Source organism: Mastigoproctus giganteus, chromosome 1, assembly GCF_048544385.1.
Source record: "Mastigoproctus giganteus isolate SK-2022 chromosome 1, ASM4854438v1, whole genome shotgun sequence".
Lineage (NCBI taxonomy): Eukaryota > Metazoa > Arthropoda > Arachnida > Uropygi > Thelyphonidae > Mastigoproctus > Mastigoproctus giganteus.
This window is the reverse complement of record NC_143575.1, coordinates 67,681,968-67,700,521: the sequence shown is the minus strand read 5'-3', so window position 1 is coordinate 67,700,521 and position 18,554 is coordinate 67,681,968. Positions and strand designations below refer to the sequence as shown.

Here is an 18,554-nt window from a genome sequence, read left to right as displayed (position 1 = left end):
TTTTTCCCTTTTAGTTTTTTAATATTCTGGTATACCTTTGAAGGAAATTATGAAGGATGAGTCCGTAGCAATAAACATCATCAAGTTCTGCAACTATGATCATATTAACATCTAAATTTCTCACTGACTTGAAAGCTTGTTCGTTCAAAGCACATCAAGTTTAAATTTTAATCTGCAGTCTTTTGTCATATGTCCAAAATTATTACACATGTAAGATTCTCCCAAAACAGAAGCAATTAAAGGAAACTTCTTTAATTATTTCTGTTTTGAAGCTTCCTTTTTTTGATAAATGGATTAGGAGCAGTTTGATTACTACCATAGTCATCCTTCAGTCACTTAACATATTTACTATATCTTTTTGATAGTGTTAAATTTTTTATCAAAGCCTTCATGTAATTTCCCATTGTTATCATCATGTTCTGTATTCTAATTACGCAATTCTGTTTTGTAACTAATAGTGGACAGGGACTGAAATGTCCTCTGGGAAGGCTCAGATATAATATTTAAATCACATTCTGCTTCTTTAGCAATTTTTAATATACTTAGTTAATGTTCTATGTTATATTTTAATATAGGTATCCATCTATTTGTGTAGTCCCACCTGGATTGAAAGAACCTGAAAGCATTTGCTAGCATTTATAAAACTTTCATAACTTTTTTCCACTGATTAGTAATATTATCTAATTCATAAAACTAAAATTTCTTATTAATTCAGAGTAGTTATTATTAATTATTTATTATTTTATTTATGTGTTGGGTCCATTATTGTTTTCTGTATTTATAAATGATATTGATGATGGTATATCGGGATTAATGTCCAAGTTTGCAGACGATACAAAGGTTGGCAGGGTTGTCAAGGACACTACTGACACTATGCTGCTGCAACAGGATCTGGAAAGGTTGAGCAGATGGGCTGAGAGGTGGCAAATGAAGTTTAACATTGACAAATGTAAAGTACTACACATGGGAAACAGCAACCCCAGAGCAACGTATCAACTCTGTGGTACAACACTGACAGTGGTAGAGAATGAAAGGGACTTGGGGGTGGTTGTGCAGGCAGATATGAAGTTCTCTGAGCAGTGCAGACGGGCTGCAAGAGTAGCTCATGGAGTATTGTCAATGATATACAGGAATTTTTCCAGCAGGGATAAGGAGGTGATTATTCCATTGTATAAGGCAATGGTCAGGCCACACCTAGAGTACTGTATACAGGTCTGGAGGCCTCATTTCAAGAAGGATGTAGAGCTGCTGGAACGAGTACAGAGAAGGGCAACAAGATTAGTGAATGGAACAAAGGGGTGCTCTTACGAAGAACGGCTTAAGTTTTGCAAATTACAGTGTCTGGAGACTAGGCACCAGCGAGGTGATCTGATAGAGGTGTATAAAGCCTTGAATGGTTTAAGCATGCTCAATGCTGATGGGATTCTTCCTCTAGCTCAGAATAATCACCTGAGAGGGCATAAATTCAAATTGAGGAAAGACAGATGTAGGATAGACGTGCGGAAATTTGCCTTTAGCCAGCGGGTGGTTGGTTGGTGGAACAGACTTCCATCCCTTGTGGTGGAGGTTGATAGCCTAAATAAGTTTAAGGCTCAGCTGGACAGGTATTTTGAATGAACGGAGGGGTGAAGTGGAAGTGGTTTTTTTTTTTTTTTTTTTTTTTTGGCTGATGCTGCATAAGCTTGCTTTCTTGCATCAAATGCCTCTACTAATGCTAATGCTAATGCTAATGTATTTTTTTGAATCACACATGATTTTGTCCTTTTCTTTTTCAATTTGATGCAGGCTTTGAGATGTTTATAACATGCCAATACATAAATTTCCTTGGACTTTGTTAGTAAATGCAATACCATTGAAGAATATATAGTGCATTTTTTTTATTAAGACACAGTGTTCCTATTGTTGTATCTCTCTCTCTCTCTCACATTGTGTTTTACATTTATTCTGCATTTTGAAAAAAAATTTGCTGATGTTTTCTCAGAAGAGTAGGTTTCTGAATCATTTTCTAATGCTGATTTCAAAAATCACTTCGGTTTGTTTAATTCACATCCGGCTTCTTCAAAAATCACAAAAGAAAATTTGATTTTTTCACAGTTAATTTTGGCAGAATTTGTGCATTGAAATTATAACATACTACTTTCACCAGACTTTCTTATTTAAATACATGTCAAAAAGTCCACTAAACACTTTTAACTCTCATTGTAAAAACTGATCTACGATGGGTCTGATTTTTGTTTTTTTGATTTTCTTGCAGATTCTTCTACTTTATTGTCCCTCTTCAGAATTCAGCAGTAGTCAGCCATCATGTTGACATTCCACCTCCCCTGGTATCTCATCTCCATATCCTTAATGTCCTAGTGAAACCTCTCACCCTGTTCTTTGCTAACACCTACTAGATTTTCTGGGAAGTAGTCGATGTGTGAGTGTAAAAATGTACCTTGACACTTGTGTTGCAGCCCAGCTTCTTGAAGTTTGCCAGCATATTTTAAACTATATTCTTCTAGTCTGGATCTTTGTTTTTTCCTAAGAAGCTCTCAACAATAGACCTGAAGCTAATCCATGCCTGCTTTCCTCTTTTATTCAAAGTTCCCTCAAAATCTTGGGCCCTCATTAAGTTTGCAAATTTGAGGTCCAACAAAAATACCTCATTTTAGCTTCTATTGGGTGATTCCTGGGTATTTAATAGACAAATAGTTGAGGCAGGGACCTGTCTGAAGTTAAACTTTTACAAACTGTTTTATCAAACCCAGTTTTATGTGCAAGAATGGAAGGAGAAGAGTTTTGGGGTCTACCAGTGGTTTATGAATTATATGCTTTGATCCAGGCAACAAACTGGCCATACTTCGACATCCCAGTGCTTACTCATCACTTTAAAGTCAGCACAGACCAACCAACCAACCATGTTCTTTATACCTAATATTTGTCAAAAAGTTCCCGTACAGTCAGTTCTGCTATAACACAAATTTTTGCAATGTGAATTTGCTCCAACACAATTGATATATTAGGGAACAATGTGACTATAACGCGATTTTCGCGTTGACTCATTTGCGATTTCGTCTGCAAGTAACCCCAGGTGAATGTAAAACCCAGCACCAGTAAAACCCTTTCAAATGCACAGAGTGAATTGATCCATATTTATTTCCATTGTGGAGCAACACACCTTTGTGACTCCTCTTTGATGAGTCAATAAAGAGCCTCCAATGTGTAGGATCATAACTGATTCCTAAATAGTTCATTAAGTCATTTATATTACTACAAAAAACCATAGGATCATTATCAAAAAAGTAAAGGACTAGTTCTCATTCTCTGTATCTGTACCATGAGAAAAACATCCCACGTGCTAGAAACTGTAACTATGCAGTACTCTCCCAGCAAGTAGAACTAATGAGATCCCACATTCACAGGAAGATAGAAGCTTAAGTCTAGAAACAAAAAGTTCTGCAGATTCCTTTGGTAAGTTTAAATCTCTTACCAGATCATTGAGTTCATGCTGTGAAAAGTTGAGGGCTGGGCTCCATGTCTCCAAGCATATAGACTTCAGTTTCATGTTCAGAAGCTTCAATTTCAGTACTCTCTGCTGCTATATTCTCCAATATAAGTGGAGGGCATGGTCTAATGGCAGATGGAATTTTAGAATAACAATGTCCTTCTTACTAGATGCATGTATCCTCTACATTAACTAAGCAAAAGTAACACATATCACACTTGGTTGTAGGCTCCACCAAATCATGGGAATTGCAAATGGCACAGCTTTCTTTTTACCATTTTTCCTCAATCTCAATGCTTCTACACAGCTTCGGCAAACTGTATAGCCCATTGATTATGTAAGCCCATTATGTAAGCCCATTAATTTTTTTGATCACTAAGTTTCACTCCAGAATAAGCACAATATACATTTTCAAATTCTGTAATATTCTGTCTTTGCTTGAGGACTACATAACTTCCACAAATATAACCAAATAAGTTTGGATTGTTCAAACACTAGCACGAAGACACATTACTCACTTTTCAGCACGTTTGACACTATAAATGAGCTCACACTGATATTTCAAACTGAATTTAAACTTGGAAAACGAGAAAAAAAGTCAGAGGAATAAGACGGGTGGCTGAACACTCACTGCAGCCTGTTTGGGAGCCAGAAATAACTGTGAATTAATTGACGTGTGAGAAGGCACACTGCCAATGCAAGAGGTCGAAGAATGTGATCAGCATAGTTTTGTTATGCGATTTCTGGAAATGAGCCTTTTTTTTTTTGATCTTGGTGAGCTTTCATACTGGAAGCACCAACTCTCATCCCCAGTAATAATGTTGTATAGGAAAACCAGGTTCACTATCAGCTGTTTAACCCCTTCCCGGAACATTTTTTTCCGGAAAATGTGTTGTTGTTGTTGTTATTTGGTTTTTAGGAGCATTAGCAACTAAGGCCATATTGCTCCAGTGATATGCGGTGGTCATTCCCTCACCTTTCCGCATCCTCCGTATTTGGTAGCTCACCGGCTCGAACCCCGGACTAATCAAGAAGCGTGTGCTACGCACTGCTGCTCCTGCCCACCTGGCTACGGAGGCGCCAAAATGTGTTGTAACGGATAGACTTTTTTTTTTTATTTTACAGATGAAAAGTATGCATCATGCGAATACTCATTGTATAGCTTTTTATTAATTTTTTCGTAGAAAATACATGGGAGTAATTAACCCATTTGGGCTATCCTGGGTTATCTCGTGTAGGCCAAAAAGTGTGCAAATTATACAGATTTTTTTAAAAAAAATTAGTGCTTGAGCTAAAAGAAAGGCACAGAAAAAGTCTTCATTACTCATTATATAAATAAATTTAAACAATCAGGTGGAATGCACAAGCAGTAATCGTGAACTAACTACATTCTCACACACGGCCACAACAAGTGGACAGGCAAGGTAAGCGTCGCTTACGGGCGGCAGTTCAAGAGGGCGCCGAAATATTTTTCGATATTGTTTTTGTGAATTATTTTCGTGGGTTCATTATTCTGCATTTAGGATGGCAAATTATATTTTGCTTATTGGCGGCACAGGAACACAAGCTACTGTTCTGACATTGTTGTGCAATATAAGTAAAATGAAAGCCAGTCATATTGCTGCCAGGCGTAAGAAAATCCTGAGAAAACTTGGGATTTACCTGCCTACTGTTTTAACATTATTTGTTTTAATGGAAGATTACAATTATTTGAATCTGCCATTATTGTTATTAGTTACCGTATTTCCCAATGTATAAGACACACCTTAATTTTGGGGCCCAAAATTTGAAAAAAAAAAATGTATTACATAAAGTTATTGAACTCAAGTTTTATTCATCATAAAATTCATACAACTCCTCATCACTTTCAAAACTCCCATCCATTAGCTTGTCCTCATCTGTGTCTGATGACGAATCATTGTCTTCATATATTGCCTCGTCCTCAGTTCCATCTACGGCATTTGAAATGCCACACTTCTTAAATGACTTTAATCAACGATCTCAATCTTGATATTATCCCAGGATCTTTTCACCCAGGTACAAACTTCTCCTATAGTTGGTTTCTTCACTCGTCCTGCTGGTGTCAAATTGTCCCCAGAAGACTTCATCCATTGGTTCCATTCGTCTCTCATGGCAGTTTTGAAGGGTTTGTTAATGCTGACATCAAGTGGTTGGAGCTGGGATGTCAAGCCTCCAGGCATGATGGAAAGTTTTGTTTTTTGCTCTGCAGCAATCTTCTTTGTGTTGTTTGTTATGTGCGCCCTGAACTGATCAAGCACCAATAGGGCAGGTTTGCGTAAGGGCCCACCTAGTCTCCTGCTTCAAACTTTCTCAAACTAGATCTTCATCCCATCCTGATCCATCCAACCCTTGTCATGAATGTGGACAATCACTCCTCGAGGAATGTCTTCTTTTGGCATTGTTTTGCGTTTGAAAATCAGCATAGGAGGCAGCTTGGTTCCATCGGCATAACAAGCTAGAACAACTGTATAATGGCTCTTTTCATGTCCACTTGTCTTCACAGTTACAGTTTTCATCCCCTGTTCTGTTATCAACAGTTCTGTTACTTGGGACATCAAATTGAATGGGGACTTTGTCCATATTTCCAATCTGTCCCAACTCAAACTGATGTGTCTTCCGACATTGAATGACAAAACAACATTGCTGTACAACATAAGTAAAATGAAAGGACCTTCATTTTGCTTATATTGTATAAGTAAAACGAAGGACCTTCTTCTCGTAGCTTTCAGGCATCTTTTGGACAAGTCTGGTGCGTGTATGCATGCTTAGTCCATTCCGTTTCATGAACGTGAAGCACCAATTGTGTCCTCCTTTGAAATCAGTAACTTCTTTTTCATCAGCAATTCTTCTTGCCTCATGCTGAACCATCTTTGTGGACACAGGAATTCCAATTGGCCTTTGCTCTTCAATCCATATCTTCAATTCTCTCTCTCTAAATCAGGCCATTTTGCTGACTTGCCTCTCATGGCCTTCTTCTGCCATGGAGTTTTCAGTAGGGTTTCTTCTTCCTGTAGTCAGTCTCTGATTGTTTTCTCAATTGGAGGAGGATCAAACTTACGTTCAGCAGCACGATTTCCATTCACCTTTTCAAACTGGATCACTTTTAACTTGAATTCAGCACTGTACAAAAATCTTTTCTAAGCCATTTCTGGGCAGAACGTGGCAAAATGTAACCTAATATACCGGTAACAAGTGCGAAACAATGAGTGCAAAGACAACAAGCACGAAAAAGCGGGAAATGCAAGTAAAAAAATCAACAACCATTGTATAAGATGCACCCAGTTTTTAGACCCCAAATTTTTCGAAAAAGGGTGCGTCTTATACATGGGGAAATGGGGTACATTAATGTCTAATGTCTGCAGATAACACAAAGGTTGGCAGTGAGGTTAATGATAGCATGCTACTACAACAGGATCTAGAAAAGTTAAGCATACGGCCTGAGAAATGGCAACTGAAATTTAATACTGACAAATGCAAAATGCTACATATGGGTAACAGTAACTCCAAAGTAATGTACCAACATTATCCACTCAGGATAGTGGAAAATGAAACAGACCCCCGGGGAATAATTGGGTAGTCAGATGTGAAGTTCCCTGAGTGGTGCAGACAGGCTGCCAGAGTAGGTCGTGGGGGTCTTGTCAATGATATACAGGAATTTTGCTAGCAGGGATAAGGAGGTTATTATCCTCCTTGTATAAGGCAATAGTCAGGCCACACCTTGAGTACTGTGTACAGGTCTGGAAGTCTCATTTTAGGAAGGATGTAGAGTTGCTAGAATGAGTAAAGAGAAGGGTAACAAGACTGGAGGGGAACAAATGGGTGCTCTTATGAAGAAAGGCTTAAGTTCTGCAAATTGCAGCATCTGGAGACTATGCAAGGTGACATGATTGAGGTATTTAAGGCTTTGAATGGACTGAGCAAGCTCAATGCTGATGGGATTCTTCTTCTGGCCCAGACTACACACACACACGAAAGGACACAAATTCAAATTGAGGAAGAACAGTTGCAGAACAGACTACAGAAGTTTGCCTTTAGCCAGCAGGTGGTTGATTGTTGGAGCAAACTTCCATCTGTTGTTGTTGTGGAAGTTGATAGCTTAAAGAAATTCGAGGAAGAACTAGACAAACTATTGGAGAGAATGGATAGGTGAAATGGGAAGTGTTGCCCGCCTCTCAGCTGATGCTGTACAGGCTTGCTTTCTTGCATCATTTGCCATGACAAATTTGCGGAATAATAGCAGCAGCTGTACAGTACTGTTGAACGTTACCGATACCTGATGTCTGATGAAAAAGGGTCAAAATTGGAAAGTTAAGCACAAAAATATCTATTCCTGTTTCATTTATCTTTTTTTTTTTTTTATTTCTTGATAATGAATTTATTACTGTACATCTGTCTTATTCAATTTCATGTAACTGCTGCTTCCACTCCATTATTTATATATATTTTTAAATTTACTTTTGAATTTTGAATGTTATTTCTTTGTCATTATTTTCAAGAGGAGACGTGACTGCATTTATACAGCTATCTATTTTACACAGCTAAATGTGCTTATCGAAAAGCAAAAATCATATACAACAGTAGTTTTTTCTTCACACAAAATTGGTTTATGTTTGTTTCAGAAGTACACTGGTTATGCTTTTAAAATAAATCAATGATGGGAACAACTTTTGCACTGAGGGAAAGTTGTTCAAAATTAGGCAAAATTTAATTACTTAGTCCAATTTTAACATCAAATTTAAAATTTTCTGGCACAAATATGACAAAAAAAGGTCCAATTGTCTAAATCTAAAAAATAAGCAAGTAGACCCTGTTGTTGCATTTTAATTGAAACATCTTGTAAAAATATATCTCCTTCCTGCCAACTTCCTGTTCAGAACAAAACAAACAATATAATAGAGTCAATAGGTTTCAGTGTTATAAGTTTTTTGAAACCACACCAAAGGATGCAGTGATTGTATGCAGTTAATGACTCATTTGGGCATGAGTTCAGTCAGTCAGTTTGTGAAGGTAAGGAAAGACAGATGCATAAAAGCTTTATAAAAATGAACTGCATTTGTATTGTATGTGCCAGGATGATTCAATTTTCACAATGAATAAAGATCAAGTTTTGTGGGCATATAGGAATGATCTCTTAGAAATTGTTAACATGCTAATATCATTTTTAATTTGATATTTACTCATGGTTCAAGCTGTAACGTCCTGGCACATATCCAAAATGGTCACACTGACTATGAATATATCCATACTCTGCATGCATAAGCACTTTATCTTTCAGCAGCTTTTTAAGTATAGCCCAAGTTTTTGATTCTTCCATGTATACCTACATTGAAAGGATGATGATGTATTAGTTTTATTTCTATTAGAACTAAAAGTTAGCAAAACAAAAATTACCTGCTTGTACACCTTCAAAAAAATCATGGTCTTCCATGAATCGTTGAGAAAGTCTATATTCCATTTTTAACGCTTCCTGTAGTGTTAATTTTGCCCCATCTTGAAGCTGATGGAACGTTACCTTCAGTGATGTCGGTGACTATTAAAAAAATATAATTTTCCATAACAATTATTGTTAAAGTTAACTGTTGGAAGTTGCATCTCTGATTTAAATGATCATTTACTAAAAAATTAGATAGAAATATTAACAGAAGTTAACAAAGCAATGAACCTTTTATAGCTTTTAAAAGTAAATGGAGCTGTATCAAACAGAAGTTCAAGGATGTGGCACTATCATATTATATTATCAGTTATTCAAACATTCCCAGAGCATATGCATATCAATGCAAATTTTTTGTATGGCATTACACAGATAATGTAACTTAATTAATAGCAATATAACTCTGTGTATATATTATAATTTACAAATTTTTGTGAATTATAAGTTTGATTCCTTGATTTGTCAAGTGAAAAGACCAATACCCACTATAACAAGTATTGCAGTCATCCTGAAAGGAATGCAGTTACACAGAATCACAGCATGGATTTGTTAATGATGAGATCTTATTTTAGCTACTATAATACAATAACAAAGGAACTGGATGCAAAACATAATTTTGACATAATATACTTAGATTTCACTAAAGCATTAGAATTAGCATTAGTAGAGGCATATGATGCAAGAAAGCAAGCTTATGCAGCATCAGCCACAAAAAAAAAAAAAAAACCACTCCCATTCCCCTCCATTCGTTCAAAATACCTGTCCAGCTGAGCCTTAAATTTATTTAGGCTATCAACTTCCACAACAAGGGATGGAAGTCTGTTCCACCAACCAACTACCCGCTGGCTAAAAGCAAATTTCCGCACATCTATCCTACATCTGTCTTTCCTCAATTTGAATTTATGCCCTCTCAGGTGATTATTCTGAGCAAGAGGAAGAATCCCATCGGCATTGAGCATGCTCAAACCATTCAAGGCTTTATACACCTCTATTAGATCACCTCGCCAGTGCTTAGTCTCCAGACACTGTAATTTACAAAATTTAAGCCTTTCTTCGTAAGAGCAACCCTTTGTTCCATTCACTAATCTTGTTGCCCTTCTCTGTATTCGTTCCAGCAGCTCTACATACTTCTTGAAATGAGGCCTCCAGACCTGTATACAGTACTCAAGGTGTAGCCTGACCATTGCCCTTATACAAGGGGATAATCACCTCCTAACTCTGCTAGAAAAATTCCTGTATATCATTGACAAGACATCATGGGCTACTCTTGCAGACCATCTGCACTGCTCAGAAAACTTCCTGCCTGCACAATTACCCCAGGTCCTTTTCATTCTCTACCACTGTCAGTGTAGTACCACAGAGTTGATACATTGCTCTGGGGTTGCTGTTGTTGTTGTTATTTGGTTTTTTTAGGAGCATTAGCAACTAAGGCCATATTGCTCCGGGATATGCGGTGGTCATTTCCTGACCTTTCCGCATCTTCCGTATTTGGTGGTGACGGGCTCGAACCCCGGTCTAATCAAGAAGCGTGTGCTATGCATTGCTGCTCCTTCCCACCTGGCTACGGAGGCGCACTGGGGTTGCTGTTTCCAATATGTAGTACTTTACATTTGTCAATGTTAAACTTCATTTGCCACCTCTCAGTCCATCTGCTCAGACAAGCTTTTGACACTGTTTCACATAAAAAGACTGCTGTAATTTGGAGCAGTGTGGTATTCGTGGAAGTTACTGCAATGAATAAAGGGATGATTAAGTAGCAGAAGACAGAGGGTGGTTATATGTGGTTACTGCTTTTCTCGGATTAATGTTTTTAGTGGTATCCCTCAGGGTTCAGTGCTGTACCCCATACTATTTTCAATATTTATCAATGATACTGATGAAGGTATATCAAGCTTATGGTCTAAATTTGCAGATGATAAAAAGTTTGGCAGAATGGTTAATGACAGTAATCGGGGTATGCAACTGCAACAACTAGAAAACTTAGGCCATGTGTGGGTGGTTGAGAAAATGAAAGAAGATACTTGTTGACATTAGACTTGAATTTCTGTAGATTGTAATTTTCAGAAAACAGGTCTGTGAAGACAAATTGTTCCAGAAAACAAAAGTTGAAGGAATAAATGATGAAAAGGAAAAGTTGGTTTTGTGAGTTCCAAGTTTGACAGTAAAAAGGATTAAGTAAGTAAATAAGTGTTTAAGGGTTTTATGGTGCATCAAAGTCTGAGGTTATAATGCACCAAGTGAGACAATAAAATGATCCTGATGAGTTGGAAGAGAGAGAGAGAGAGAGAGAGAGAGAGAGAGAGAGAGAGAGAGAGAGAGAGGGGGGGGTGGGTGGGGGGTGGGAGGAATTATAAAAGTAATTCAGAATAACCGTGCCCACGGAAGTATCTATAGAAAAGGCATGCAGCAGATTCAGAATGTCTGTGAGACAGAGAGCGGAGAGACTTTGTAAAAGATGGGACATTAATTAATCTAACAGCCCTCTTTTGAATGGAGCCTACAAGCCTGAAAGGGGTTATGAGAGCACCACCAAAGAAGGCAGTGCCCCCATAACATATCTCAGAAGATGTAAGAACAATATTCTGTGGTAGGGCAGTTATGCAATTTGTACAGAGTGAACAAAGAGAAAGTTTTTTAGATGCAATATTTGCGACGTGCTTATGCCAAGAGAGAAGCATAGGATCAAGAGAATCCTTTTTTGTGAGATATAAGACAGGACTAAGTTTTAGAAGGATTGAAATTAACTAAGAGTTTTCTTTGCCAAGCTGGGGAATTAACTGCAGATCAGCATTAAAGGATATTCAAGAAGTTGAAGCTGTTTGTGCAGGGCAAAGTTTGCCCTGCACAAACAGCTTCAACAGTTGCACAATCGGGGAACACCAGCGTTAGTAAAGAAGTTAGAAGAGAGAAAACCATCTACCATCACCGGCACTGAATCATGGCAGGGAGAAAACTAGATACCCAATTACAAGTAACAGTTAGAAAACCAAAAGATGAAAGCTTATTTAGAAGTCCTTTATCCCAAACATGATCAAAAGCCTTTGAAATATCAAGAGCAACTGCTTAAATTTCACCAAAATTTTCCATTAAATTTGTCCATAGCATAGATGGGTAACATAAGCCAATATATCACCAATTTTTCAGTGAATCGGCACTGACAGAATTCATACTGCAAATTACTGACCAGATGGAAGGTTTCTAGATAGTTTAGGAACTGACAGTTAATGGATTTCTTCATTACTTTAGAAAGGACAAAGCAAGTGCAATGGGATGATAATTGGAAGGGAGGGATTTGTCATCCTTTTAAGGAACTGTCTGGATATGAGCAAATTTCCGAGCAGAATAAGAAAGTTTCTTGGCATTAAGACTGTTGAAAATTCTTATCACATCCTTTTGATAAATGATCACAGGAGGCATTGAATGGAGTATATTAGGAATGGTAGAAGGTGATTTACCAAGATCATTACTACAAGAGTTAGAAGAAAAGTAGGATGCTAGTGGATCAGCTTTATTTTTGGCTGAGGCAGCAATAGAACCATCAGGTTTTAAAAGAGGTATTAGTATTAGTAATGGCCGCATGGTGCAAGAAATGCTGCACCAGCCAAAAAAAAAAAAAAAAAAAAAGGGGGGGCAAGCCAATGATTTTGGCAAGAGACCATAATGTTCGACTACCATTTAGACAAAAAGAAAGTTTTCTATGCCTAGCTTGTTCAAAATCTAGCCTCCGTAGCCGAGCGGTCAGGAGCTGGAGTGCAGTAGCACACGTTCCTTGAGTAGACCGGAGTTCAAGCCCCTGACTGCTGAATACGGTCAATCTGCCAACCCGCACTGGACCAGCGTGGCAGATTATGGTCCATTTCCCTCAGCATGAATTGTTGAGGAGGCTTCCATCCTGCAGAGGGTTGATAATGGCTGCACTTTACCTTTTTTTTTACAGTTGTTGAGAGCTTTGGTGTAGGCAGAAAATGAATCTGGAGAACTGGATTTGATCCAATTGTGTCATTTATAGCCTCAGTGCATTTACTGGAAAACTAAGGATTAGATAAAGGATGAGATTTTAAGTTGGAGTGAGGAATAAGGATTTTATCCCTACAAGAATAATTTCACTGACATGAAGTGAGCAAAGCATTGCCATCAGAAGATTTAAAACAAGAAAAGAAAAGGAATCTCACTGATCATCCCATTCTGCATTCTTGTAGTGCCAAACAACATATGGTTGGGAATGGCCACAAGAGAAAGACTCCACTGGAGAAGAGCTCACCAGCGAATTGTGATCTGAGGTGCCCAGAAAACCACTCACCTCTACCATGTATTTTGAAGGGTTGTTGGTGAGAAAACGATCAAGAGTGTTGGCTATATGGATAGGATTGTCTACTATTCTGATAAGTAAATGAACAACCTGTGTAAGTCATTAGTTACTGCAAAAGCTTCAGCATACTGACCAGCTGACTAGAAAATGGAAGCCAACCAGAGTTATGAACATTAAAATTGCCAAGGAAAACTACCTCACTGTTAGGAAAGCTGGACTGGAGAAAGTCAAGTTTCAAAGGAAGGAAGGAAGTCAAAGAGTTCCAAGTGATTAGTGGAGTTGGGAGAACAATAGAGGTAACAGATCAATTTGACAGAATGGGGTAGAGAGAGAGAGAGAGATTTTAAGCCAGAGAAGCCCAAAAAGATGAGAATCCAAATTACTAAGTCTCTGACAGGGAGTATCAGAGCGGACACGTGAAGGGAAAGGAATCATACAGAAAATAATTAGGTCAACTGAGATAAGTAGTGGTTGAATCGGGTGATAATTGGAAGTGTCAGAAAAAGTAAATGGGACCTGGCAGACTAAGTGGAAATGGACATTATCGAGATTGGAACTGAGACCATGTATATTTGTGAAATGAATGAGGAAGAAGTTGCATCTTGAGTAATACATACAGGTTTAGAAGCCTCATTTTAAGAAAGGGGTGTATCTAAGGGAATGGGTGCAGAAAAAGAACAACCAGATTATTCAAGAATGCAAAAGTGCACTATTACCATGAACAACTTAAGATGTGCAAATTGCAGTGTTTAGAAACTGGGCACTGCAACTTCCAAAAACATTTCAATCAGGACTCTTCTGCAAGGAGACCCAATTGAAGCGTTTCTGTAATAACATACTTATAATGGGGAATAAACTTAAATTAAAGAACGATGGCTGTAGATATATATGTGAAAATTTCCTTTTAGCAATAGGGTTATTGATTGTTGAAAGTTGGAACAAACTATCATCTGGTGTTGTGTAAGTTGGTAATAACAATGGCATTAGCAGTGGCAAATGATGCAAGAAAGAAAACTTATACAGCAAAAAAACCCCACGACAACTCCCATTTCATTCCAATAGTTTGTCTACTTAATCCTTGAATTTATTTAAACTATCAAATTCCAAAACAGATGGAAGTTTGTTTCAACAATCAGCCACCTCTTGGCTAAAGGCACACAGGTTGACCATCACTAATCCGGCAGCATTGGGACCAGTGGGGTGCCGGATTAGTGAGTTTGCCGGATCACCGGTGGTTACTTTAGCACATACATTTTACCCAACAGGTATCCATCTCCTTCTACCTTTAACATGTTGACTGCCAAGCTAGTTAAAGAAAAAAAATTCCCCAGGGGCCAAAAAATATTTAGGAAATAATTTGATTAGTAATTCTAAAATAAATATTGTAATGTCAGTGTTGTCGTTTTTTCACTTAAAAAAAAAAATATATATATATATATATAAAAAGTAGTATTTTTTTATGTTTTTGTAACTAAAGTATGTTTTTTACTTTATTTCTTGAGAAGCTGTGTCGGCCACATATGTGTGACACTATTACGGCTTACATATGAAGGTAGTTTGTGATTAGTTTATTGCACACGCGGTGAGCGCTACAATAAAACTAATTACAATAAAATAAACTCTCAAATGTCGCAATAAGTGTCAGTATTGTTAGAGATTTTGTGAAAACAAGTTCGTTAGTGTGCTGTATTATCTATCATATTGTGTTGTGTTTTTCCACAAGTTTGTATAAGTGGGTTGTAAAAATAAAAATCTAAAAAGGAATGGCTAAAAGAAAATTACTAAGATAAGAGGAACTGAGAGAAATTGCTGGAATTTACAATTAAGCAGAGTTAAACTTCTCACAGACACACCGCTGTTGAGTTTTTTCAGAAGTTCAACTTGATCTGGACAATGTACGGTGTTTGCACTTTACACCATAAGAAGAACTTCTTTTATGCATTGGAACCATGGCTGGGGCTACATGTGAGCAGGTTATAATAATAAATGCCGAAAAACAAGTAGGAATAACTTACCAGTGTTTACGAGTTAGCGCCAACAGCTGATGCTGCAACCAATGCCACCAAAACAGTAGTGGCAGGTCAGTGCGCTGACCTGGGAAATTTTAAATTACGTTTGTGGAAACTAAGTCTGAATTAGCGGTGGAACTGGATTACAAGTGGCCGGATTAGTGAAGGTCAACCTGTATTATAATTTACTGAAAAACAGTAATGGTACATACATTATACTTTATATAGACAATTTGAAAAGCGAAATGAATTTTATAACAGATTATATAAATCTCTCTCTTTTCAAGAAAGACTAAGACAGACTGTTAAATTTTGTATTCAAAGCAACTACTATTAACTCTCTACCAGGCATACTGTTGTATGAAACACTCAATATTTCTTGGGAAAAGGTAAGAAATAGTTTAAAATGGTGCATTTTATATTCAATTTTTATTCTTGTACTATACTGGATAATCAAATAACTTTAGTAATAACAGCAGTTTATTTTTATCCAAATAAAAAATTATTTTCCTACTCTCATGTTTTCTTTCACTCCACAATGAACAGCTTTATGTAGTGAAAGAAATCAAAGCTGAAACCAAAATTCTCCATGAAAATTATGCATGGTGGTCACATGCAGAAAAGGCTGCACACCAACACTGACTCTATACAGACTTCCTGTGATTATACTTTTCCAGTTACAAAAATAAAAATAATCAATGATGCTGATTAAAATTAAAGATCCTACTAACCACATTAAAATTCACTCTGACATCATTCTAACAGATATTTTATTATTTAAATTTAAGTGGGTGAGCTGGTTTTTTTTTTTTTTTTTTTGGTAGTTGTTGGCGCATCGGCTTCTGTAGCCATAATGCACCTCCCAAGGTTTTTGCAGTACTTTGATCCAAGTCTGAGGCGGGATTCGAACCCACGACCTTTGGGTTGCCAGGAAGGCACTTTACCCACCCGGCTAGCCCGGTCGGCGTGAGCTGGGTGAAACAGCATGACCATTCTCCATTAAATATTTTTAACACATCTGTTCACAAGCACAAAACAAGGTAATATCTGATAATGTATGATTTAATGAACAATCTATACAGGGTGTTTCAGTTAAACGTTTCAGAACTTCTAAGAGGGGTAGGGTACATCCTGACAACTCGAAATCATATAGCAATGTGGGGTCGGAAATGCTTTCCTGCAGCGGTGTTGTACACAGAAGCACCATAAAGAAAAGAGACCGTAAGTGAGAAATCGTTTTAATAATACATGAAAAGAAGCAAAAGGTACATGGATTAAAGTAAGTGTTCGAAGTTTCTTCCACGGGCTACAATGCACGCCTCACATCTCCGACGCATGGACATCTGAACATTCTGGAATACTCCAGGCGAATTTCCAATTTCTTCGGCAGCTACTGCGATTCTTGCAACCAGCTCCTCAGCATTGTCAACAGGGGTGTCATAAACTAGCGATTTCATATGACCCCAGAAATAAAAATCAAGACATGATAGGTCGGGTGACCGAGCAGGCCAACGCACGGGACCACCACGTCCGATCCACTGTTGACCAAATGTGACATCCAGGTAGTTACGAACATCTCCGCTATAATGGGCAGGGGCTCCATTGTGTTGGAACCACATTGTCTGTTGCGTCGATGCAGAAATCTGTTCATCTCTCAAAAGTTGTCACCCGACCTATCATGTCTTGATTTTTAACAAAAATTAACAATTTTTAGGGCATTAAGTGGCAATGAAAGCTTAGAAAGAAAAAATAAATAAATGAAATAATAAGATCCAAACCAAAACATGATGTGGGGTTTACTTAAAGATGTAACTACCATCAAGGGTAAGGGGAAAGGTTTTTTCTTCCGTAAAGGTGACTACAGTGGTCACAGAGAGTTTTTAAATTCTATACAGTGGGATCAACTGATGGCATTACCAATGATGAATTCTAAATGGAGACTTAATCTTGGAGGGTACTAGGCTTTTCATATCAACTAAGAAATACTGTTCAAGATTTAGGCCTAAATGGATTATCAGATGAATTAATGCGGTTCATGGCAGAGAAAAAAATGCATGGGATGCATATAAATCAGGTAACACAGAAGGCAACACAGAAGATTAAGCAAGCAAAGGCAGAGTATGAGAACTCTTTGGCAAAGGATGCAAAGAAAAACAGCAAAGAGTTCTTTATTTATGCAAACTCTAGAAGGAAAGGGATGAATCATATCTGCCCACTTAACATAGATGGTTTGACTATTGATGATCTTGCTCAGGTAGCTGATAAACTGAATGAGTATTTTACAACTACATTCACACACGAGGAGTTATTGAAGAAGGGGAATGCCAGAAGTTTATCAAACTCTAACAGGGAGTTAAGTGATTTTGTAATAACTTAGAGTAAAGTAGAGGAGAAACTGTTGAAGTTAAACATAACGAAGGCACCTGGGGTGGATACGATCTATCCAGTTATATTAAAGGAGGCACAAAGGAAGTAAGCAAACCCTTAGTCACAATTATGAAAGCTTCCTTGAACTCTGGGGAGGTATCCATGGACTGGAGATGTGAAAATGTGTTCCCAATTCACAAAGGGAGATCAAAGGATGACGTGTGTAATTACAAACCTGTTAGTTTGACTTCTGTTCCAGGGAAAATAATGGAGTCACTGGTTAAGGAACCGATGCAGGATCATCTAGACAAGACTGCAGTTATAGTTCAGACACAGAATAGGTTTGTTAAAGGGGAATTCTTGTCTGACAAATTTGATTGGATATTATGATGTGGTCACAAAGAAATTGGATGGAAAGAATAATTTTGATATCATATACTTGGATTTTAGCAAAGCTTTTGCTTCGGGGATATGCGGTGGTCATTCCCTGACCTTTCTGCTTCCTCCGTATTTGGTGGTCACGGACTCGAACCCCGGTCTAATCAAGAAGCGTGTGCTACGCACTACTGCTCCTGCCCACCTGGCTACGGAGGTGCCTGCTACAATGGATAAAATGATGTTGAGTGGGAGAAGACAGAGAGTGGTTATCAATGGACACTGCTCTACGTGGACTAATGTTAATATTGGAGTTCCCCAGGGTTCGGTGTTGGGCCCATTGTTGTTTTCAGTATTTATCAATAATACTGATGAAGGTATATCAGGGTTAATGTTTGCAGATGGTACGAAGGTTGGCAGGGTTGTTAATGACAGTGATGATAGTACGTTACTGCAACATGACCTATAAAAGTGGAGCAGATGGGCAGAGAGATGGCAACTGAAGTTTGACATTGACAAATGTAAAGTAACTGAAGTTTAACATTGACAAATGTA

At 37.8% G+C, this 18,554-nt stretch overlaps 1 protein-coding gene across 1 annotated transcript in view; it reads right to left on the bottom strand.

Annotated features, from left to right (window-relative positions):
• The window catches only part of Hibch (3-hydroxyisobutyryl-CoA hydrolase), a 366,114-nt gene that overhangs the window by 7,969 nt on the left and 339,591 nt on the right, over window positions 1-18,554 (bottom strand). Inside the window, exon 11 of the mRNA XM_090380451.1 lies at window positions 8,900-9,038. Coding sequence (XP_090236577.1) covers window positions 8,900-9,038 — 139 coding nt within the window. The remainder of the gene's footprint in view (window positions 1-8,899; window positions 9,039-18,554) is intronic.